At 39.9% G+C, this 25,568-nt stretch overlaps 1 protein-coding gene across 4 annotated transcripts; it reads left to right on the top strand.

The window, feature by feature from the left end:
- Positions 1-2,178: 2,178 nt before the first annotated feature.
- Positions 2,179-24,923, top strand: PYROXD1 (pyridine nucleotide-disulphide oxidoreductase domain 1). 4 transcript variants are annotated; one of them, XM_075758298.1, is made up of 12 exons: positions 2,179-2,279; positions 8,101-8,181; positions 10,352-10,471; positions 11,860-11,988; positions 13,796-13,869; positions 14,820-14,980; positions 15,950-16,050; positions 17,350-17,479; positions 18,368-18,480; positions 22,319-22,441; positions 22,753-22,890; positions 23,404-24,923. In XM_075758298.1, exons 2-12 carry the CDS (start codon positions 8,107-8,109, stop codon positions 23,650-23,652), a joined length of 1,413 nt encoding a protein of 470 aa, XP_075614413.1. In that variant the 5' UTR covers positions 2,179-2,279; positions 8,101-8,106; the 3' UTR covers positions 23,653-24,923. The 4 variants fall into 4 exon arrangements, with proteins under 4 accessions (XP_075614413.1, XP_075614393.1, XP_075614389.1 ...); XM_075758278.1 differs by having other exon boundaries at positions 2,222-2,450; XM_075758274.1 differs by lacking the exon at positions 2,179-2,279 and adding an exon at positions 2,456-2,645.
- The last annotated feature ends 645 nt before the right edge of the window (positions 24,924-25,568 follow it).

Here is a 25,568-nt window from a genome sequence, read left to right on the forward strand (position 1 = left end):
CAGACAAAACCTACCATCTTGGCCCAAATCAACAAAGGCCTATGCACATCTGAGGTACCTAAACACACTTGCAGAAAAGGAAGGATGATTGATAGAAATGCAAAGTGCATCACCACTGCCAGGCAGCGCGGTCTGCTTTTCACAGCAGAGCCATGATCCAGCAGGCCTTGCTCTGTGCCAAAGCACAGCGGCCATTTAGCTGACGATGCAGCATAGCAGAGACCTGGTCAACCTGTAATGTACGTCTTTTTTTTTTTTTTTTTTTTGTCTTCATACAAAAATGATTGTGCTTTACAAACAAGTGGATTTCTTCCAGAATTTCTCTGAGGACTCCCCCAGGTCAATACCCACTCCATCTATGGACTGCAGCAAGGATTTGGCTACTGGAGTTTGGAGTGGTTATGACAGTTACATTTATATTTAGATTATGAGTGTCAGGTAAGCAAAGTCATGCATTGAAGTTTATGCAAACACACACTGATACGAGTGACATGGGCACCAACATGGATACACAGTGATTTTCAGAGTTCCTCAGGGAACATTAAGTGCTTGTGTTTCATAAAGAATAAAACTTACTTAATGACTGCCATCTACTTTCACAGTCTCACATCCTCTGCTACTCCTTTCCAATGCGTATGCACCAAGCTTGGTAAAAAGTGTCAGGAATTAATTTACAATGGGTTACTGATACTAAAGCCAAGTTCGTTACATCCTCTACACAAATTAAACATTATCAATCTGGAAAAGTTTTTACAGATCTGCACTTACCATCTACTTGCTATCAATTAGGAACTAAGAGGGTATGCTGGAATTGTGAGCAACTATTTCCATGGTCTTGATTTGCCCCATTGTGTCCAAAATGGCTTTTGACATTTTTTGTGAATGGAGGCAGTAACAACTTTTCTTAGTCTGCACAACCAAATGCTCTAAGTAAAATGACAATTTCTCCCATCATTTATTATACTGCAGAATAAAATCCTTGGAAGGTATTCTAGTACTTGATGACGCAAGTCTATCCAATTTCTTGCACTGTTTAGGTCAGGTCATTTAGTCAGGTAATTTACAGTGGAATGGGATGTGTTCAGAGAACAGAATTTAGTTCATGACCAAAACGGCCAGCAATTGTCTGGACTGTGAAATTACCTTCAACGCTAGGAAAAGTTACTTCTTAAAAAAAAAAAGACAAAAATGAAAGTATTTATACCTAACGGCCATCAGGAAATAACTGTTTTGAAGACTGTGATTGATGTCCTGATAGCTACAGGAATGTCTGAACAGGCATCAGCCATAAAATAGCATCATTTTCTGTGGTGCACACAATTAGTAGTTTTATCTTTTATAGCTTATCCCTTCCTTCAAGAGAAAAAAAAGCATTGAAGGTCAGTGTTACACTGAAAATCATACTTACTAATACGCTGAAAACTCTAAGGTAAATTAGACTGCAAAAGCTTCAGCTCATTTTAAGCAGCTCATATCAAACTATAGGCATTGCTGGGCAGTTAATCACATGTCAATTCATTTCCTTACTTTGACACACTTCTCATGTTACCACACTTCTTATCCAAATTTCAAAAACAAAGAAGGAAAACAGCAGCGTCATTTGCTCCGATGACCGAAGAGAAACCGAGGATTCGCCATTCGCCACCACCGGGCCCGGGCACTGCCGGCCGTGTCCTTGCTGAACAGCAACAGCCGCCCCACGGTACCTGCGACCGGTTACACCTTGTGCAGGGAGGGCTACATGTAGGGAGAGGAGCATCTCAGAAACAGCTCCATGTCCATCTATTTTCACGCCAGGGTCTCAATTATACTCTTTAGTATTGTGTCCAAAACTGATGGGAGGGGGCTAGGCCTGGGGAACACATGGTCTCTCACATTTTCATGCTTCTTTTTCCTGATTTCCGGTTAAGGAATGAAGAAAGGCCAGGATGTGCTCTTTTTTTCTTTAATTTTTATCACAACTATTTGCTATCTATCTGCTCTCTTTGGTCCCTTGACAAAGTCCATCAAAATCCTCCAGCGTTCAGGCCTGTGAAAGCCTCACCCCGCCAAGGGGAGAAAGTAAACTCCAAATTAAAATAAATAAATTACAAAAAAAAAAAAAAATCAGCATGAGAACCTGTTTCGGGGCGGGTGACCGCGGGGCGACTCGCCCTGCCCCACCCGGGCCGTGCCCTAGCTCCGCCGGAGGAGCGCGCCGCCAGCGGAGGAAGTTTGGGCTTTATTGCACGCCGTACGTTGTGCGCCGCCGCCTTCCGCCCCGTGGCGAGGACGCGGCGGTGAGAAGTTGTCCGTGTGGGGGAGGAGCGATATTCTATTTATTTATTTATTTATTTTCGTCGTCGACGCGCTCGGGAGCAGGCGGGGAGATGGCGGCTACTCCCGGCGTTGCGCGGAGTCGATTCGTGGTGGTGGGCGGAGGGATCGCAGGAGTTACCTGCGCGGAGAAGGTAAAGGCCGGGGTGTCCCTACCTGCCTCGCGCATGCGCGCGCCCCCAGCCGCCACAGACACCTTGCGCGGGGGCGCGAGGCGCTGTGGGGCGGGGGGAGCGGCCGCCTCTGCTGGGGCGCCATGTTGGCCCCGGCGGCGGCCTCCGCCGTCGCCTCTCTCGGGTTGGGCGGGGGCGGCGGAGCCATTTCAGCCGGTAAGGGCGGGACTTGACCCTTGCGCTCCCGGGGAGCGTGTCGGGGCCTGTGTAACTGCGTGTGGTCGTGCAACTCGGCCAGCCGTACGGTGGTGAAACAGGCCTGCGCGGCTGTAGGGATAGCTCAGGTACTGGAGTTTACTCAGAAATGTAAATGCTTTCGTGATCAACTTAGTAACTTCTATAGAAACAGTTAATTAGGTTCTTGTAGTAATTGCATATTATACAGTAATTATGTAAGTATTCTGTCCTAACATCCCCTTTCCCCAATCTTTTACAAATATTTTGCCCCTCTTAAGGAAAAGTGAACAAATGAAAAAACCAGCCCCAGGGAAACAGTGTTGTAATATAACAGTATTTATCTGGTTAGTAATATTTCTCAAGGGGTTAAAGCTCCTTTATAAATAACCTGATAAAGGCTTATGACCTCCTCATAAAAAGAGGATTAAAAGTTTGTGACTTGAGAAAGCTGGCATTCTATATGTTAGTCAAGAGGTCAGAAACTTGAAGGAGCACTGCATGTGTTACTCCTCATAGCCATGAAGGATTGTACTCCAACTAAGATGAAGGCTGCCATGAAGGACTCATGAAAATATTTGTCTGGGTTTTATTGGATCCATGTTTAGGGTTGTGCGTGTGTGGAGGCTGTCTGATCTCTTCAGCTTTGCATGAGCTCAAGCTCTAAAAGTAAATTTGTTTGTTTCTTGGTTTCAAGGTTTTTGGTGTTTTTAAAGTAACAGTAACTGGAGATGATTTTGTACCTACAATGTGGAATAAAATTATGTGGATACTAGTGAAGAATATTTTATTTGTTAAAACTACAATGCAGTGTAAAGATTGTGTTTCAGATGTGTCCATTCTCCCCTGATGAAGTGGTATTTCATTTCTGACATACTGTATAAACTACATACAGACTAAATTACAAAAAATTATGATGCTGTTCTCCATCTTTATGGAATTTGTTTGTTTCTACCACTTACTAGTTTAAGGGTTTTTTTCCTTTTATTCATGGTTAATGTAATATGTGGACTCTGGTACTACAGAAACTTAAATCCTATATTAATATGAGTAATCCCTTAAAAATTGATTGAACTGTTCACATAATTAAGGCTCTTGTGTATCCTTCTGTGTTTGCAAGAATAAGATTTGGGTCAATGTTTAATATTCCCAGAGACTTTATGTTTTCCTGGAAGTAATTTAGAATTGTATCTAATTGCTATGAGTCTGTTTTGCAATACAGTCATTTCCAATATATATTGGGTGTCTACAGTCTTTAAGATTGCTATAAAAGGGACGAAAATGTGTTGTTTTCTTGAAAATACTTTCTGCTGTGTTAGTACCACAGAGTTTTGGCTTTGTTTTCTTCCACAGCTCAGAGTGCTGCTTATTGCTGTAATGCGTGCTTCTTCTCTTATGCTCTTTCCTTTCCCTCACCATTATCTTTTTTTTCCTGGAAAACTCAGATCAGATTATGTGATGACAGAGACTTGCTTCTTTTTCCTCATCTTTTAGTACTGCAGGAAGCACAGTTAGCAGCGAGTATTAGTGGTCTTCTAGCATACTTTTTAATTCACCAAGTCCATTAAAAGTGTGTTCTAGAAGGATTTCTGTGTTGTGCTGGGGGCACGCTTTAAATAAAAGAGGAAGATTGAATGCAATTTTTCTCAGTCCTGGTTTTGAGCAAGTACAATTCTGTGGAACATAGTGGCAATAAACAACTTGTCCATCATACTGCATTTTGGGTATGCGTTATATGATGCCTTGTAGTTCAGACTTCTCATGCAGCTGTCTGAGAACAATCATTGCATCAGGTCTGTCTCAAAAAAATTTTTACATATAGTTACTTTTTGAGTACATCTTGAAATATTCTGACAAAATGTTTTAAAAGCTGAATTTTCCTTAATAGCTTGTTAGATTTATTTTCTGTGTCACAAAATACTTCATGTCTTACATAATTTCTGCCTTTCATGTTTATATTGCAACATTTCTTTCTGGATTGTGATCACTTACACATTTCCATATGCATGGATAAACCTAATGTCTGTCTGGCAGATTACTAATTTTAGTATTTTAAAAAGTAAAGAAATGCAATAACCTTAATACTGAATGAAATCTCAAACAACCATTAAATCTTAATAAGAGGGTGGGGTGAGCATTTGAGCATAAGTGATGCAAAGTACATGATGTCAGTCTTAAAAATTTTGGATTACAGTGTACATCTGATGATTATTACATAGAATCATAGCATATCCTGAGTTGGAAGGGACCCATAAGGATCATCGAGTCCAACTCCTGGCTCCACACAGGACCAGCCGAAGCAGAGCATATGACTGAGAGCGTTGTCCAGACGCTTCTTGAACTCAGCCAAGCTCGGTGCTGTGACCACTTCCCTGGGGAGCCTGTTCCAGTGCCTGACCACCTTCTCAGTGAAGAACCTTTTCCTAACAGCGAACCTAATCCTCCCCCATTGCAGCTTCATTCCGTTCCCATGGGTTCTGTCACTGGTCACCAGAGGGAGGAGATCAGCGCCTGCCCCCTCGCTCCCCCTCGTGAGGAAGCTGTAGGCTGTGATGAGGTCTCCCCTCAGTCTCTTCTAGGCTGAACAAACCAAGGGACTTCGGCCTCTCCTCATATGTCTTCCCCTCTAGACCCTTCACCATCTTTGTTGCCCTCCTTTGGACACTCTCCAATAGTTTTATATCCTTTTTGTGCTGTGGTGCCCAAAACTGCAAGCAGTACTCGAGGTGAGGCTGCACCAGCGCAGTGTAGAGTGGGACAGTCACTTCCCTAGACCAGCTAGCAGTGCTGTGCTTGATGCACCCTAGGATACAGTTGGCCTTCTGGCAGCCTGGACACACTGACTCATGTTCAACTTGCTGTTGACCAAGACCCCCAAGTCCCTTTCAGTGGGGCTGGTCTCCAGCATCTCATTGTCCAGTCTGTATGTATAGTGAGGGTTGCCCCTTCCCAGGTGCAGATTCTGGCACTTGCCCTAGTTAAACCTCATGTGGTTGGTGATTGCCCAGATCTCTCTGTAAGGCCTCTCCACCCTCGATGGAATCAGCAGCTCCTCCCAATTTGTTTTCATCTGCAAACTTGCTCATGACACCTTCTAGTCCTACAACCAAGTTGTTTATGAAAACATTAAAAAGAACTGGCCCTAAAATTGAGCCCTGGGGAACCCCACTAGTGACTGGCCACCAGCCTGATGTAACCCCATTTACCATAACTCTTTGGGCCCAACCCGTCAGCCAGTTGCTCACCCATCACACTATGTTTTTGTCAAGCTGTATGCTGGACACTTTGTCCCAAAGGATACTGTGAGAGGCAGTATCGAAAGCTTTACTGAAATCTAAAAAAAATGACATCAACTGGCTTGCCTTGGTCAACTAGATGGGTGACCTTGTTGTAAAAGGAAACTGAGTTTGTTAAACAGGCCCTTCCTCTCATGAACCCGTGTTGGCTGTGACCAATGATTGCATTGTCCTTAGGTGTTTTTCAAATTGCAGAATACTTTGGGTTGGAAGGAACTTTTAAAGATAATCTTGTTCCAACCCCCCTGCCATGGGCAGGAACATCTTCCAGTAGATCAGGTTGATCAAAGCCCCATCCTGACCTTAAACAATTTCAGTGATGAGGCATCCACAGCTTCTCTGGGCAACCTGTTCCAGTGCTTCACCATCCTCACAGTAAAGAATTTCTTACTTATACCTAATATAAATCGACCCTCCTTCAGCGTAAAGCTGTTACCCCTTGTCCTGTCGCTACAGGCCCTGGTAAAAAGTCTTTCTCTGTCTTTCTTGCAAGCCTGCTTTATGTATTGAAAGGCTGCAATAAGGTCTCCCCGGAGCCTTCTTTTCTCCAGGCGGAACAACTCAGCCTGTCTCCAAAGGAGAGGTGCTCCAGCCCTCTCACCATTGACCATGGCTCTACTCTGGACCTGCTTTAACAGCTCCATGTCTGTCTTGTGCTGGGGAGCCCGGAGCTGGATGCAGTACTCCAGGTGGGGTCCCTGAGCCTGCTGCCCACACTTCTTTTTATGCAGCCCAGCATACAGTTGGCTTTTTGGGCCTCAAGCACCTGTTGACAGCCCTTACCTAATTTTTTATCAACCAGTATCCCCAAGCCCTTCTCAGCAGGGCTGCTTTTAGTCCATTCATCCCTAAGTCTGTACTGGTACCATTGATTGACCCAATCCACGTGCAGGACTTTGCACTTGGCCTTGTTGAACTTCATGAGGTTCACATGGGCTCACTGCTCAAGCCTGTCAGGGTCCCTCCAGATGGCATCCCTTCCCTCTAACTAAGCCACTGCACCGCTCAGCTTGGTATTCTCTGTAAACTTGCTAAGGGTGCACTTAATCACCCTATCTGTCCTTAATAAAGATATTGAACATAATCATGTGGTTTCCATAGCATTCTGTAGTTTTTCTGAGGTTTGTTAGATACAGCTGGGAGCAACTGCTGCAGCAGAGTGTTATATGTCAACCTTTCTTCCTATTGTCTGTCAATACAAAGCATACAGCTACGGTATATGTGGAACACCTGTTAAGGATTCATGCTGTAAAGTGTGGATTACATTAAGTTTTACATAGCCTCGTTAAATGAATTTGTATTTGCCAAGGGTATGACTGTACGAATCTCCCTTAAACCAGCAACAGGGTTTCACCACTTTCACCTTCAGATTACTGCGTTAGATTGCACCTTTCTGAGGTACAGGAATTCCTGAGGTACAGGAATACGTGCTAGTCCCTTTATAGCTCAGTTGCTTGTGTACAACATATGTACTTCTTGGTGGTTTATGCAACTATTCGTTTCATCTGTAGAATGCTGGTGACAAGGAACCCTGAGTTTTGTCTGTACCTCAGAGATAAGTGGTTTGTACTTGACAGAGCTGATTTATTTTCTGTGGCAGAGCAATGCACACTTAAAATGGGAACTCTTCACTTTGGCTTGGGGCCTGTAGAAGTCTTTTATTGCTTAGTAGCACTCTGAAGATGATAACCCATTTATCAGTTTACTAAATAACATTTAAAGTAGTCAATAAGAATCAGAATTTTCTCTGTCAAAATGAGATCTGTGAAAAATTAGTCACTGTTATGCAATAAAAAAAATGTACATCCAGCAACTGGGTGTCTCCAGAAATCACATGATCATGGTCTGTTCCTACAGTTGCCCATTACAATACTCTGAGAATAGTCTTCTGAGTAGCCATTTATACCGTGGCTGCAGTTCTGGAAGATACATTTGTGTGTGAATGAATTAAAATCTTGGGTCTCCACATTCTGTTCATTTCAGTCGTTACCCTTCCACGATCTTGAAGTAGTTTATCCAGTAGGATTCTGCAAGACTAAATAATGTAGTAAACCATACTACTTTTCACCGATAAATTTATTGCCTTAAAGTCAAAATTTATTGATGATACTATTCACTCATGATTTCTGTTTCTTTACAAGCTGGCCATGGAATTCCCATCAGAAGACATTTTTTTGATGACAACTTCTCCAGTTATAAAAGCTGTAACGAATTTCAAACAGGTAAGAGAGACTTAATTTTTCTTATGGTAAGACCTTTTCAGAAGCTTGTATATGTACAGATAATTTATAACCTAATCCTAAAAATGCTTATGACTTTGAACTTGATTTCACGTTAGTGTGATTGCAGTGGTAAACGTTAGTAGGACTGATATTTTATAGTGATTCATAATCATTAATAATTGGTGAATATATTCACAACATTTGAGCAAAGGTTAAACTGGGTACTTAATGGTTGAAGTATTTTCTAAGTTATTGAAGCTTTACGTCACTGCTTTGTTAATGGGTGCTCCATTTTAAGCACTGAAATGAATGGTATCTTTGGAATAAATTAATTAAACTTAGTCTTGCTAGTGGTTCTCATATACAGTAATGTGTTTGAATTTGGAGCAGAAAAAGACTTCTGACAAGTAACAAAAAAGGAGATAGCCTTCTGTGAAATTGCCTTCAGCTTTATCTGCATCTCCAGCAGCTGGTGATTCAATGACCTCTTCCCTGATGGTGTGAAAAAGAAAATCCATACATGAGTTCAGATTTCTGACTAATAGGTTAATTAAGCTAGTTTTGCAGGGTTTCTCAGATCTTGGAAAGCACTGCTTTTTTTTCACTCTACCATCGGTCACGGAAAGAGTTGGAGACTGGATTGCACAGAATTGAGGATGCAAAGCTGCCAACCAGTAAGAAGTTAGGTTTTACCTCTTAGGGGAGGTTAAGACACTGAGAGCTGGGCTTCTACCTGGTGCTTATATTCATGACTCTCTGAAACATGGTATCTTAACAGGTGAGGCTTTCTCATGACAAATAAAGAAAGACCACTCTGACAGCCCAGTTTTAACATAATTCTTCCTGGTGTATGAATGCCTAATTCAAATCACTACAGGTGAAAATAAAGCATAGAGAGATGTGAACAGCAGTTTTTTGCATTTAGTGGCTGTAATTGCCTATCAGCACTTCTTCCTTTTTCACTGTGGTTTTTATGCGGGGCTAATGGAATGCTCAGAACATAGCTGAGACACTGAGAGCTCTATGTGAGACTGGTAGAGTAACACCCAACTAAAGAACATTTTCTGACTTTGAGAGTTCTGGAACTCTCATGAGTATCCAGGAAAGACATTTACACATTGCAGAGATGTAAAGTCTGTAATTCACATTGGCAGAAGTTTCAGTATCTGAAGAGCAAAGGAATAGCTAAACACTGTTTGAAGGCAGCAGCATGTAAATTTTGAACATGAGCTTCTTAATTTCTATCTGAATTGCAAGCATGGTGTGGCTTCTGGTTTATGGCTGCGCTCCAGACTGAATATTCGATAAAGTAGAAGACTTGGAGGTTCCCATGCAACTGCTCCCTTCTGGAAGAAACCCAAAATCAACATAACTTACTTGAATGTGTTCCAACTTCTGGCTTGCCTTTTTTTCTATTTTTCTTTCCTCCCCACACCCTCCCCTCTCCTGTCTGTGATATATCAGCTAGTGACAGTGGATGAGATGCTGACTAGGTAAATGTGTTGAGGTGATCTTGAATCTGTTTTGCCTAAACACTTGTCCTGCTTACAAGCTGAACAACAGTAAGCACTTTTCCTGACATAAGGGCCAACTACCTGCAACAGGACATTTTTGAATCATTAGGTTTTTGAAGAAAATGTCACCAATTTTTTTAACTAGAATAAAAATGTTTTTTCCAGACAAAAGTGTTTCCATAATTCTTTAAGCTATTTTTACCAATTTATATTTTTTTTCCCCAAAATGCTGAGGAGAGGAAGATGCTTGCATGGAAAAACATCATGGAGTTATTTTATCAAAGTTATAACAAACAGAAAAACAGGGTCTTGGCACTGCACAGGTAGGTTAAAAAGCAGTGTTAATAATATAGGCTGTTTATGGAATAAAACATTATAGCAGTTAGAGCAGCCATCAGGTTCTTCATTTTTGCTTAATCTCTAGCTTTAGAATTAAAATTCTTGGTAGTACTTTGATTCTTTACCAGAAATAGGCATGAAAAGATTCTGTATATAAAAAGGAACTTTTAACAGTAGCATGATAACATGTTTTAAGACAATATGGGCTTCATATTGTGACTTCTTTACTGGAAATGAACATAACACATTTTGTTACAAGCTTTAGAAAGAGATGGATAAATGATTTATATTTTTAAATATGTCTCTTCTTCCTACAGGTCTCCAAAACACTTGAGGAATTTGACGTAGAAGAGCTACCAAGTTCTCTGTTAGAAAAACGATACCCCAATATTAAAGTTATACAATCTGGAGTAAAACAATTAAAAAGCGATGAACATGTAAGCTGATGTTTTCTCCTTTATGTGTGTTTTCAAGTTATTCATTAAAAATAATCTCAGAAATAGGTGAATATTTTGGGTGTGAAATTCTGTTCAACAGCATTCTGGTTATTGAAGAGTTAAGTTACAAAAATTACAGGAAAATACTTCCTAACTTTAATTTCACTTACCACTTACGCTGTTGTTCAGGTTGAAATATATACACGGGACAAAATTGTAGATCAAAAATTACTTGTTAATTGAGAAACAGCATCTTTTAGATCACCTTAGAGATATTGCATTGAATACCTGATTGAGATAGCAGGGAAAACAGTCAATGAAGCCAATACTGTACCTCAGTGTAGGTGTCTGCAAATTCCTGTAGCCCTTGATTGGAGATCTTTCTGATTCCTGAATTACTGCTTGTTGCTACAGAGATCAAAACATTAACAACTTTGTGATAAAAATAATTATTGAAAGAACCAACATATCCACAAGTTGTTCTTAGCAGGAAATATGTTGCGAGTATGAGCGGCATACAGGATGTTCAGATCCTTGTTGGTGTCTGTGTCAACTTGACATGTTAATTTTCACTTCAGCATTTATCAGAAACTCACATTCAGATCCCAAACTGGTTTACTTATTTTAAGTCACAGAAATAAGATTCAAGTTAGATTCTGGTAATATTCTGAATCTAATGATATTCTTGTATCATCACTAAAATGGTGTTTGAGTTTAGGTATGTCTCTGTGGACATGAATATTTCATGTACATAGGTTTGGAGGATTTTTTGCCAAAAATCTTTAAAAATTCTTTTTGTGCAAAATTACTATAAACTATTTAGCTTCTAGTTGGAAAACAATAAATAAGGTCATAAAAATGTTAACATTTAGGTATTGCTTGTTGCAGAAGGATGTAACTTGTTCAGTACCTACCCTTTTTCCTTAGCAAAGAACAGAATTTGCAGTCTTTCTAACCTGTATTCTACCATGTGCCTAGTTAATACAGGTCTTCTGCTGAAATGTTTTAAATGAGATTCTTAGTTGCTAATACATACTAGATCTCGACCTATGCACTACTACTTGGGGGGAACAGGACCTTTGTCACAGAGAAAAGGTATTCTTTTAGCACAGCTAGTGAGTACAGAGTGCCACCAAGTGGTAATCTTTATATTTCATCTTTGAGTGTACCGTGTACACTTTCTGTTTTATTGGTCGTATACTTAGAGTTGCAAGTCTGTGGTGAGTGTAATGCAAATAAATGACACGCAATCAATGATGGTATGAAGGCTTGCTCTTTAAGTCAGTTACAGCTTTTAATACCTGCAAAATACTATGACATTAAGGAAAAAAATGCTGATGGTTTTAGATGTCTCCAGTTGTTTTTTCTTTTCTCTTAATTTTTAACAGAAAATTTTCACTGAAGATGGGAAAGAATATATATATGAAAAACTTTGCCTGTGTGCTGGAGCAAAACCAAAATTAATTTTTGAAGGAAACCCATATGTATTAGGAATCCGGGATACTGACAGTGCACAGGTAAATTTGTTTTGGACTTATAAGTGTATAGTATAGTCCTGTTTCTGACGCAAAATACTGAAAATAATTGCAGAGTGAAATGGAGAAACATAAAATGATGCTTGTTACTATATATCCTTAAATAGGAACACTTTCAGTAGCAGAGAAATAGCCTTACATACCATTAAATAAAGTCACTAAATTTGTTAAGTTTATAGATAGCTCGTAGACAGTATTTCTGACATGATAATCTAGAATAAATGGTATTCTTTTACCCTCCAGACAGAAGCCAGTCTGAAAATATAAACAGGAAGTAGGCACCAGTAGAAAATTCCCTGAGAAGCTGTACCTGGTACACGGTACAAAGGGCTACTTCTTACAGTGAAAAGCTACTGAAGGACATTTTTTTTCTAGTTCTACTGTAGCTTCTCCTCATTGTACAGAAAAGAGTTACAGTTATGGTCAAAGATGTGGAAGAGTTTTCACATGAGGAATGACTTAATAGACTACAACTTCAGCTTGGAAGTGAGGTTTCACTGCTATAGGTCTTTAGAATTAGAGGAGACAGGGTGAAAGTGAACGCTGCTTCTCCATAACATAAGAACTATAATTTGTCAAATGAAGTTTGACGTTGAGAATAAAAAAGTAATTACTTTTTCAAGGAAACTGAAGTGAAACTATGAAATTGTTGTTGTTTGTTTTGGATATTAAAACTTTACCTGAGTTTAAAAAAAGAAAAAAAAATAGAAGAGGAGGGAGGGAAAAACCACAGAAAAAGGACAGCTCTCGATAAACTTACCTTGTCTAAATTAGAGAAAGATGCCGCCTGAGTGGCATCAGAGGTGTCTGGAACCTGTGAGGGTGTTCCAGGATGGTATCATCACGTGCTTGTCATTTTCTGATGGTCTTCACTGTGCATCCACTGTTGGCCACTGTGGGAAACAGTAGACTGGGCTATCGTTCGAAACTAGTGTTGAACTTGAATGAGGCTGAAAATACTTGTTTCTGGGCTTTTGTTTGGTTGTGTTCTTAGTGGTGATTCGTTGCATTCACCAGTCCCCTCTGATACAACCTCAGTGTCCTTCTTTGAAGGGATTAAAGGACTGCAGTTTTCCTGGCCTTTTACAGTTTAGGTTCTCTGACAGAATTAGGTAAACTGTAAGCATGGATGAAAAGATTTTCATGTAGTTGCAATAGTTGGTCTGATAATCACAATTCTTGATTTGTTTGAAAGAAAATACTTGAAGTGGTTATACTATGATCTAAAAAATACTCTCTGGGCTGAATTTTTTTTGTTTCTTGCAACTAAGATGTGATTCGGAGACTTGTTTCTTTCTGAATTTTTTGCACAAATTGGTTCTCAGATTTTCTGCAAATTATTTTTTAAATTCCTGCTTTCTGATCAGGATTTCTTTAAACTCCTAAATTTCTGTATCTTTGCCTTTTTAATGTTATGCAAATTACTGTGAAAGTTATGCAAGTTGTGATAAAACTGGATTAACAGATATCACTATGGTCTCTAGGACATAAGAGTCTCCTGGATTCTACTAAGGGCTCTGATAAATTGGCTTAAATGTAATTATTTAACTACTTCTGTCTCATATTGAGACTTGTAAAGCCATATCAATAACTTCATCCCTGAATGTGGTAGAACTTCACAGGTTTCATTAGCTTTTGTAACAGATACTAGCATAAGTAAATGTGTATCATTAGCCTGAGAAAATAGGAAGACTAAGAGAGCAAGACAATATTGAAAAGGATGTAATTGATCAGTGTGAGGGAACATATGATCTAAGTTATAATTGACTTTTTTCCTTTCTTAATGCAGGCTTTTCAGAAGAATTTGGCTCGAGCTGAGAGAATAGTAGTGGTAGGAAATGGGGGGATTGCACTTGAATTAGTGTAAGTAATTGACTAAACTTTAAAAATACGTATGCAAATAAAATCTTTAACAATGCAATGTTAAATCTGCTGTACGTGAGTTTGGAAGAAGGTTGACTTACATAATTGTAGCTCTTAAAGAGCATTTTGTAGCAAAATTGATTAAAATTTTTGTATAGTGGTGCTCACTGTCATGTAAAATTCAGCAAGCTTCAGAAGAAGCTTTGACACATAGATAGGAATAATATACAGTATTTTTCTGATTCGGCATCAACAGATATTTCTGTTAAGACTATTAAGGGCAATATTGAAGTTATAAAACTTGTCTGACTTGTGGAGACAGAAGATGTAACAGGAATAAAGAGGCAGCTTACCTTGCACCCAGCCTAATTTAAGCTGATGGAGTTTTTGAAGTGTCTCACGTGGCCTTTGCCACAGGTAGGATACTGAACCATGTGGTCCCACAGTCTGCTAGATTACAGAACCATCTGTGTTGTGCAGTTCTATGGTCTTGTTTTGTGTTGCAGGGAATCACTTTTTCGTTTTCACTAAATTGTCCTCTGCATGTCTTTACCAGTTCATGTTCCAGGTAGTACAAAGAAGATCCAAATGCCTGTTCTTAGCAGTGGGCAGTCTGGTAAAAATGCACGTTTCTTTCATTGTGGGGAGCAGGAAATACCAAGTAGTAGTAGTATAAATTTGACCTGCCTTCCCTCACCCGCTGTCCTGCTTCAGTTGAGGTTGTGTTGGTGAGAAAGTATGACCTGTCAACTTGAAGAGATTATTATTGTTTTTAATGGGTTCCTTATGTAAATATTTAGAAGCAGTAGTGGATTTGATAGGTTGAAAAGTTTTGGATCCCTTATTTCTAGTTTTATGGAATGAAACCTGGCACATTTCTAGTTGTGTTGCTCAGAGTCAGATCCTTTTCAGGTAGTCTGTCACTTTATCCATTGTTTAAATGTCCACAGGTATGAAATTCAAGGCTGTGAAGTAATCTGGGCTATCAAAGACAAAGCCATTGGGAACACTTTTTTTGATGCAGGAGCAGCTGAATTTCTCATTCCAAAGCTAAGTGCTGAAAAACAAGAGACTCCAATTGAATGTAAAAGAACCAAGTATACAACGGAAGGTATGGTATTTTAGTCTTGTAACACTGCAGCAGCATTTGATATTAAAGATAGTCCTAAGATCAGTTAATTTAGCAGGCCACAAGTAAGGTTTACTGGGTTTAAAGGTTGAGGTTTATGCTTTTAAAAACACATCCAGAACTTGTGTAGACACACAACAGCATGTAATAGTTACCTACAAATTGTAAAAAATGTGCTTATCTTTATATTTGTGCCAAGTTTACATTTCATTTCCTGTATTCTATCTGCTGAAGAACTTGTTCTGTTTTCTATAATATTTTAATGTTTTTCTGAATTACGTCAGCATTATGTAGGAAGGAGCTCTCCTGTAATAAGCTGTTGGAGGACCAGATGAAACTTCACAGAATGTTACTACAGATGCAGTGAAACTGCAGTCTTAATAACTAACAGTTAACTAGAACTGCATGAGCAAACATTTATATGACCAAAATCATAACAAAAAGAGCAGCGTGGTTCTAGACTTCAAGTTGGAGGAATAAATTGTAAAAGAGTCAGCCTAAACGTCACAAAATGGCGCGCAATGTTTTTCATATGTATCATGGTATGTTAGAATTTACACTTTTGTGCAACGGAGGGGACAGTGCACATTTTCTAGCAGATGGACATTAATTTAAATATTAGCAGTGATATTAAGCAACTGAGTCTACAGTGGGTCTCCAGAACCCTAGTGCTGTTGGGATCTGTCTGGCTGTTAAGGGTCCAGGCAGGCACCTAACAGTGGCATGGTTGTTTCGGAGATGAGTGACCTAATGAAAGGCATAAAGTTGGAAGGTGTTAAAAGTACTGACTTGGAGTCTGATGCAAATTAATGGGTTTTGGGACATTACACACTTTGGTCTTCCCTTTTGTCAACCAGATCATATTTCCCTTAATTGAGAATCCTTGTTCTGAATTCTGTGGGCAATGAAGTATGCACACTGTATCTGTTATTCCTCATCTCTTTCCTTCAGAAAGTGAGGAAAAAGAGAGACCTGTGGCAACATCTGACAAACTGGGCAGTGCCTTAGGCCCTGATTGGCATGAGGGCTTACATCTTAAAGGCACTAAAGAGGTACGGTCACAATCTTTCTTACGTTGTATAACTGTTGCTTTAAGTGGGTAAGGATGACAGAATGTGAAATGTCACATTCAGGATTACTAGAAAAATAAAAATAAAATGTGCTTGAATTGATTCTGCTGTTCTGTCAGAATTAAAAAGGAAAATAAGTTAACACAAAGTAATTTTCTGCTTCAGGAAAAAGGTGGCTAATTGGATTCATTGGCATGGTTTTAGCAATTTGCTCTTCAGATTGAAACATAAATGTTGGTTTGCATATTTCTGTGGGACTGATGTCAATCCTAGCTTTAACCGGAAGGAGTGGTACCTCTATTGTCCTCATTTTAGCTGCCATATGTACATTTTCATTTGTGAAAAATAGGATGGTAGGGTTTGTACGGAGGTACGGGGAACATCAGTCTCCTGTGACAACAGATAACGAAATGTGAAATCAGTAGTGGACATGAGCGCTGTGAACAGTTCCATGTTTGAAAGAAAGTAAAAATCTTCACATTTCATAAGGGGTTTTTAGCAGGTTTTTATTTATCAGTTTCTTAGCTGTTAGGTGTTTGCATCTGTTACGGGCATTTAAAAAGAAGACCTTTCAAAGGTGATCAGTCATAGATTCTACAGAATAGTTCTACAGTACCAACTAAACGATGTTTAGGATATTTAGCAGATTAATCGGTGGTGTTTTGGCTGTTGAAGGCTGTGGAAATATGTTTGTGTAGTGGAGAATAAAACTAATCAAGGCCTGAATCCACAAAATAGTTTAGAGAAACAGATAATTCTCCAACTTCTGTCTAGAGCTCAGTGTAGGAGCAAGTGGTTGAAATATGGGTTGATGGAACAGGATATATTTTCTTTTTCTTTTTACAGCATTTAGAACGTAAACTTGTTACTGGTATCAGAATTTAATTCATGATACAAAAATTAAGGCTTTGAAATCCTGAAAGATAGAAAAGTTTACTTAATTTTTCAGTTCTGACAAGTTCTGAATTCTCTTCTTGTAAACTCAGGGGAGCTTGAGTATGTTCTCTGGCATGCCAGAAAAATCTAAATTGTGAAGTTTCAAGGAACATCAGATATCTGCTGAAAAAGCTGGTAAATTGCCATTTGCTATGGTTAGATCTGTGCCAAAAAAGGAAAAAAAGTGTGGGAACTCAGCTATGTGTTGTGCTTTGGGATGCAATATATATGGGTTTTTGGTTTTTTTTCAGTTCAGTAACATCAATTTAGGTGAAGGTGTACTTGCTATTACAAATATTGTTACTGCTGATCATTATGTTTACCATTTTGTCAATCTTTCTTTAGTTTTCTCATAAAGTACATATTGAAATGCTATGTGAAGTAAAGAAAATATATTTACAGCAAGAATTTATACAACTGCAACGGACTTCTTTGACTTTTCCTAAGGAAGAGAAAAATGTGGAACCAGATGAGGGTAGGTGCCAGTGTTGATTAGAAGTAATGTGTTGAAGATAAAGTAGTGCTGGAGCATATTCAATCTTGTTTGCTGTTTTACAGCAAATAAGATTTGGAAAGTAAATCCTTTATTTCTAGAAATTGAATGGAGCTCTAGCAATTTATGGTAGTTGAGAATGTGATTTACAGGCTACAATTAAATTACAAAATGTTATGGGGCAGACCCTTTTTCCACAAAGTCACCTAAATCCTGTATGCAGAACATTCCTTTCTTGTGGCAGTCCAATAAAATCATATATTAATAGCGGAGTTAAAACAGAAGGGAAAAAAAAAAAAGAAAAAAATTTGTGTCAAAACTGAATTAATCCTTCAAAGTAAGTAGAAGAAAATATCACTTATTTAATGAATAATTCTATAAATTCCACTGAATGAAAAATTAATATTTAAAATACTATTTTAATAGCCACTTATGTCCAGCATAAGATTCTAGGAAGTCAAATCTCTGACATTCTTTTTTCCTTTTGAGGCATTTCCTGTGCATCTGTAAATTTATATGTAAAAAAATATTTGGTAGTTGCGTACTTCAGAGAACATCCCACGGGTCTGAAGCAGTGGCAAGACACAGTATTTGGCCCGTACAGATGAGGGCTTTGATTTAAGAAGATTTCAGAGAAAGTTCATAGTAGGACGTGGAGCTAAGCTCCAAAATCTCATTTTTTCTAGTCCTGAGCGAAGATAAGAAATGTTAGAGGTAACATCTGACTTTTTTCTTTTTTTTAATTTTTATTTTTCCCTAATCAGTTAGACACCTCAAAAGATTTTCTTTATTTCATGTCTTATTATGACATAATTAATAAAATAACTTCTGTTGGTTACATTCTCAGGGCAAAATTTTCCCCTTTTTCAGTGCTATGGCCTGTATATGTGGAATTAACTAATGGAAAAATTTACGGATGTGATTTCATTGTCAGTGCAACTGGAGTTGTGCCAAATGTTAAACCGTTTCTTGATGGCAATAATGTAAGTATACTAATTTCTTTTGAAGTTTAAGTTGTTCTTTTAATTAAGGTGAATAAGCTTTTTCAGCTGTTTTATGCTTTTGTTCTGACATGAAACATTGGTTGGTGCTAAAGGTTTTGAATGTTGTATAGTATTTCAAAATAAGGCAGGTATGTCAATACTGGAAATAGCCAACATGACAAAAATGAATTTCATTTGTAGTCTTGGCTTATTATGTTGCTCCTTGTGTGTACTGATACACAGTACATATACAGTATACACTGTTAAGATTAAGCCCATAAAAAGAGAGAAAAAAAAGTGTATAATTGGTTAATGTGGCAAAAAATGTAAAATAACATTATGTTAGTTCTGCACCATATTCTTATCTTAAGAATCTTAACTGCTGCTTTCTGAGGAGAAAATTTTATTTCCAGTATTCTTCATCTGGGAAACTGAGCTGCAAAGGTGCTCATATTCATTGAGGGAAATCACATTTTGAATCAGCATCCAAACGTAGACGATGATTACTGAGTTCATAGCCACCATGTGAATTTTCAGGGCTTGAGATCCTTCTGTCTCTGTTAGGTGTCTCGTTTAACCCCAGCCAGCAGCTCAGCCCCACACAGCAGCTCGCTTTGTCCCCGCAGAGGGTGGAGGGAGAAATTCAGAAGGGTTAAAAGTGAGAAAACTCACAGTTTGAGATAGAGGCAGTTTAGGCAAAGCAAAAGCTACACAGGCAAGCAAAGCAAAACAAGGAATTCATTCCCCACTTCCCATGGGCAGGCAGCTGTTCAGCCATCTCCAGGAAAGCAGGGTTTACAGGCTGGTTACTTGGGAAGACAAGTGTCATAATTATGGATGTCCCCCTTTCCTCCTTCTTCCCCCAGCTTTTCTTGCTGAGCACAGCATTGTGTGGCTTAGGGTGTCCCTTTGGTCAGTTGGGGTCAGCTGTCCTGGCTGTATCCCCTCCCAACTTCTTGTGCACCCCCAGCCTTACTGCTGGTGGGGCGGTGTGAGAGGCAGGAAAGGCCTTGGCTCTGCGTAAGCACTGCTCAGCAGTAACTAAAACACCCCTGAATTATCAGCACTGTTTAGATCACAAATCCAAAACAGCCACATACCAGCTGCTATGAAGAAAACTAACTCTATGCCAGGCAGAACCAGTACATTAGGGTATTGGGTGTTTTGTGGTTTCTTCTGATTAGGAGGTAAAACACCATCGTCTGAATAAAGCAGAAGAAAATTAGGAAAACAGATCTGATGTTGAGCCATGAAATATTTCAAGACCTATGTTACAAAGTTAGATGAGGAATTAGGTATTTGCAAGGGTATTTTCTGGCCTTTGCAAAAATACAAAATGAACTCTTAAGACTAGGGGTCCCTGTAACTTACGTAGTGCGATTTGAAATTTGGCAAGCTCTGTTACTTCCCTGAGTAGGTATCAGTAATAGTGCTTTAAAATCCTGTGCTGTGTTCTAGAAATAATGCTTAGTGCTTTGTATCTGACCAGGGAGGTCTTGCCACTCTGGATAATCTCATGTTAAATAATTTTATTCAGTATGTCATGCTGTTCCAAGCTTTTTTTAATACATAGAGTTTGATATATTTAGAGATGTGAAATCTCTACACTTGTAAAATGCAACACTGATCTTTTCTTAAATTTGGTGAGAAATGCTGGTGGGTGCCTGGCATCCAGCCAGGGTCAACCCACCACAGTCTTTTTTGGTGTCCAACATGGGGCATGAGGAATTCGAGATAGGGATAGTAATTGGGAGAGGTAACGGGCAAAACATGGACTGAACCCAGCTAGAGAGTGAGAAGTGGAATGGTTGTGGGGAATTTGTATTGTAACTGTGGCAAGGGGACAAGGGGTGGATTGTATGTGTAAATTGTCCACTGTCATTTGGTGGTGTGATGATGATTTGATTTTGGTGTGGGGAATTCTTTTGTTGATGTGAGTGAAGCTTGTGAACTTTGTGTGATGAATGTGGATTTTAGTGATAATTCTTAACTACGTGATTCACAGAGGCGAGGGGTGGAATGTACTGGCTTTGGGTGGCAAGGTTTTGGTAGCAAGGGGGCTACCAGGCATGGATTCTGTGAGAGGCTGCTGGAGGCTTCCCCTATGTCTGATAGAGCCAATGCCAGCTGGCATTGCTGGCAGGACTTGTGACCCTGTGGGGGCCCACGCTGGAGCAGGTTGTGAAGAACTGCAGCCCGTGGGAAGGACTCATGTTGGAGAAGTTCATGGAGGACTGTCTCCTGTGAGAGGGACCCCACGCTGGAGCAGGGGCAGAGTGTGAGGAGTCCTCCTCCTGAGGAGGAAGGAGAGGCAGAGACAATGTGTGATGAACTGACCACAACCCCCATTCCTGTCCCCATGTGCTGCTGTGGGGGAGGAGGGAAAGAAAATTGGGAGTGAACGTAAGCCTGGGAAGAAGGGAGGGGTGGGGGGAGGTGTTTTTAAGGTTTGGTTTTATTTCTCATTACTCTGATTTGATTGGTAATAAATTAAATCAATTTTCCCCAAGTCGACTCTTTTTTGCCTGTGATAGTAATTGGTGAGTGATCTCCCTGTCCTTATCTCCACCCACGAGCCTTTTGTTTTATTTTCTGTTCCCTGTTCAGCTTCGGAGAGCAGGACAGAGCGTCTTTGGCCTCCAGCCAGGGTCAACCCACCACAAGAGTGCAGAGATTGCTAGGAAATTCTGCTTTTATAGGACAACTCTGCCTTCGCTTTTTTGAAGGGTTCTAGGTTTGATATGATGCAGGAAAAATTCTGCAGGGGGCACGGTTGCATTATAATACGGAGAAGTAATACTTGATATGTAGACAGTTGTGAAAAACACTTCATTATGGCACTCTTCAGGATCGGGTTTTTTCCCTTCAAGATGAAGGAGTCTTGAGATCGTGAGGTTGGAACAACATGTTTCTCTTGTGGTTATCAGTCTTTCCTAATTGAGTCAGATTAGATGGGAGAATGAATAGCCATAAATTGTTTACACCAAATTACCTTTTTCTCTGTTGCTATGTGGCATCCAGAAGAGCATCTTGCTGGGTTCCCATAGTATTTATCCATACAATTTTATATCTTCAAATGTTTTGATTAAGCAGAATAGTGAATTTACTGGAATTTTTTTAGGAGTCTGCCATTAAAAAGTAACAAATGAGATGACTGCTGTAGTGGTTTTACCCCAGCCGGCAGCTGAGCACCACGCAGCCGCTCGTTCACTCCCCCCATCGGGATGGGGGAGAGAACTGGAAAAGTTAAAGTGAGAAAACTCGTGGGTTGAGATAAAGACAGTTTCATAGGTAAAGCAAAAGCCGCATGCACAAGCAAAGCAAGGAATTCATTCCCCACTTCCCATGGGCAGGCAGGTGTTCAGCCATCTCCAGGAAAGCAGGGCTCTGTCATGTGTAACGGTTACTTGGGAAGACAAGCGCCATTGCTCCGAATGCCGCCGCCCCCCCCATCTCTTCTCCCAAGCCTCTTATAAACTGAGCATGATGTCATATGGTATGGAATATCCCTTTGGTCAGTTTGGGTCACCTGTCCTGTCTGTGTCTCCTCCCAACTTCTTGTGCACCCCCAGCCATCCTGCTGGCAGGGCAGTGCGAGAAGCAGAAAAGGCCTTGGCTCTGTGTAAGCCCTGCTCAAAAATAGGTCCATGGAACAAAAACATTTCTATATTATCAATGCTGTTTCCAGCACAAATCCAAAACACAGCCCCATACTAGCTACTGTGAAGAAAATGAACCCTCTCAGCTGAAACCAGGACAACTGCTTAACATGGATGAAGTTGAGTTGCTTAGTTTAAATGATTATTTTTCTTATTGCTGATCTGTACAAATACTTCAGTTTGCTGTAGGTGAAGATGGAGGTCTTAAAGTAGATAAACACATGCGCACATCCCTGCCAGATATCTATGCAGCTGGAGATATCTGCACAGCAGCGTGGGAACCTAGTCCAGTGTGGCATCAGGTAAATCAAATCATGTGACTGTGCGCCCAGCAGCAGTCTAATCTACAAAGTAAATTACACACTATTACAGAAATGGGAGAAAAGAAAGTTTAATTGAAGCAGAAACCAGTGAGCTACTAAGTAGATAATCCTGGGTGTGTTGATGATGATAGATAATTGTATCTCTGTGGCCGAAAGCCAGGCTGTTCGGCTGTTCTGAGAACAAGGAGAATACGTAGTTTGCATTGATGAGAACAGTGAGTGTCTGTCATTGCACAGTGACACGTAGCTGTGGTTTTAAATCTTGTTTTCTCTATTCTTTTTTTTTCTAGATGAGACTGTGGACTCAAGCTAGGCAGATGGGATGGTATGCAGGAAAATGCATGGTAGCAGATACTGTAGGGGAGTCTATTGAGATGGATTTCAGCTTTGAACTATTTGCTCATGTTACAAAATTTTTCAATTACAAGGTAAAGTAAATACATTCCAATAGCCTTAAACCACTGCGTAACACACACTGCTTATATTCACTTGCTAACACTGAGCAGGTGCTTTAGTATTGACAAAGCAGCTTTCTCTATATAATAATTAATCTTAGTTTAGATTTTCTCCATTCATACTAACTTTGCTGAAACTGAAGAGGGCAAAGATCTTTCTTTACTGATATATTACAAAATTTAATTGGTGAATGACAGCTGATCTATTTTGCATCTGTATATTCCAGTTCATTAAATTTCTGTTCATGAATAAATTCATCACAGCACAGTAACTGGTGCATTATTGGGTTTTGTCTATGATATTTCAAGGTGAAGATTTTTAATTCTATTGTGGGTTTGTAAGCCAGCGAAGGGGGGAGGTTTCCTAGGGACAGGTATTTCCCTGTGTATAGTCTTAGTCTTTTGAAGCTTAGAACTGTTACCAGCAGAAACACTAAAAGCCACTGCAGTGTTCTTACAAGTGTGTTTTCTTTTTCCTTCCGTTAGGTGGTGGTTTTGGGAAAATACAATGCTCAAGGCTTGGGTTTAGACCATGAACTGATGCTGAGGTGTACCAAGGGACAGGAGTATGTTAAAGTAGTGATGCAGAATGGCCGAATGATGGGAGCTGTGCTGATTGGTGAAACGGACTTGGAAGAAACCTTTGAAAACTTAATTTTAAATCAAATGGATCTTTCAGCCTATGGTGAAGATCTCCTGAATCCAGATATTGATATAGAAGATTATTTTGATTGAAGAACCCCTTTCCCTTTTCTATAAAGTTTTGACACTGAGTAATATGTCTTATAAGACTGTTTCTTCAGAATTACCAGAAATCAGGGATAAGTGCAATTCCTTATTAAGATTTTTGTATTGATCTTGTCAAAATACTGACTAGCAAATTAGATTAATCTGTGTAGAAATGCAGCAACAGAAGCAAGTGGATTAGTGTTGGCAGAGTTTTCGTCTAGATTAGATGAACGTATGAGAACAGCGCTATGACAGTCTTAGCAGAGTGACGCGTCCTTTCTGTTAAAATAGTCCTGCATTCACCTGAATGCGAGGTAGCCTTCACTTTCAGAAGTAAATAAAACATGTTAAATATTTTCTTCCCCAAACCATGTGTCATTCACCTGCTGTTTCCTCATCTCAACCAGTAAGCCACCTGTGCTTTGATGGTGCTACCTCTGGGCTTGGGCAGTCTGAGTAGTGGCTAGGGTGGGAAAGCCCCTGCTTCCTAAGCCCATTGCTGAGGTGAAGGCTTACAGGGCAGTCCACGGTGTTACCAGCCCTCTGCTGCTCAGACCTGCGAGAGGTCTCAAAAGTCCTCTATGCCAGCTAAGAAAGAGGACCATCTCTCTTGAGCTGCCTCAAAGTAACAGAGGATGTCTTTAGGGCACAGGGTGGGTGGAGCTCTTGCTACTTGGAACCTGGTCTACAAATACAGGGCAAGATGAGTGCTTTATCCTTTTTTTTTTTTCCTCCTCTTTCTTTTATATATTTATTTGTGAAATAAATATTTTCTACTCAGTTAAGTACAGAACACAAAAACTTTGAACAATGAAAGCCAGGCTAGAGTGGTTTTGAGATGTCATTTGAGAGGAACTTCTTTACTGCATGTCACTTCAGCTCTTCTGGTATTGTGGAAGATGCTGGTACATCCTCTGATCTGTGGCAATCTTCCTTAATGTCCTCCTTAGTTCCTTAATAGAGCCATCCCTGGGCATGGGTTGCTTCATACCAGCTTTGGGGTTGGTTCTACAACTGCTGCTTAGGAGCTGCTGTTTATTTAGTGTCAAACTGGGGACAGGTTCCTGTACTCCACTAAATAGAAAGTTGGCTGTACACACTGGGACTTTTCCAGTTTAAGAGAATGACTGTTTTAATTAAATGAATTCTGCTTTTGGCAAAGGTTTCAGTTAAATGATGGACAGGATTCTACTAGAAGAATAAAGTGTGTTCTTAATCGTGTGTGGTTTATATTACACATGTGAATAAAGCCTACCAGAAATTACATGTATAATCAAGTTTGAACTCACCTTATTGATCACTGACTGCAAAGATCTCCAAAAAAATTTAATCTGCCTAAGCAATGTTTGAAGGTTATAGTAGCTGCTGGGTCTTTACCACTCTGGCAGCAGTTACCTGTTTCTGGAAACACTAATGTTCATTTAGAAATGTATACCTGTTGACTTCCTTCTTTACATACAGTTCAGTATTCTCCCTACTGAAATGGGAGGCAGCTACAGAATTTTTCTATTATTTCCTTCAGTCCATACAGAGGTTGTGACCCCCCCCCCCGCCCAGTGTAGGAGGGCCAGAGCTGAGCCAGAAGAGTACAGCCACCTGAACACAGGGTCCCACCTTACAGGGTGTGTTGGGCTTGGGAAGAAAAAGATGTTGCAGCACTGAACTACCCAATGCAGAAGGGGTGCTGAGCAAATCAGATGGTGCTGATGTCAGAGGGTTTTGATTACATAACTGCAAGTAGTTCTTGCTTGGGGAAAGTAAGACTGAAAAGAAAGCTTTTGCCTAAGCCCTCCAGTGTGAAAGAACTGAAGCGTTTACTTTGCCTGTGTCCACTTTTTCTGGCCTCTCAGAGCACTCCAGGTTTATTTCAACATAAGAGACATTTTTTACAGTGAGAACAATCAATCACTGGTACAACACCT

The sequence above is a fragment of the Balearica regulorum genome, chromosome 1 (assembly GCF_011004875.1).
Source record: "Balearica regulorum gibbericeps isolate bBalReg1 chromosome 1, bBalReg1.pri, whole genome shotgun sequence".
Lineage (NCBI taxonomy): Eukaryota > Metazoa > Chordata > Aves > Gruiformes > Gruidae > Balearica > Balearica regulorum.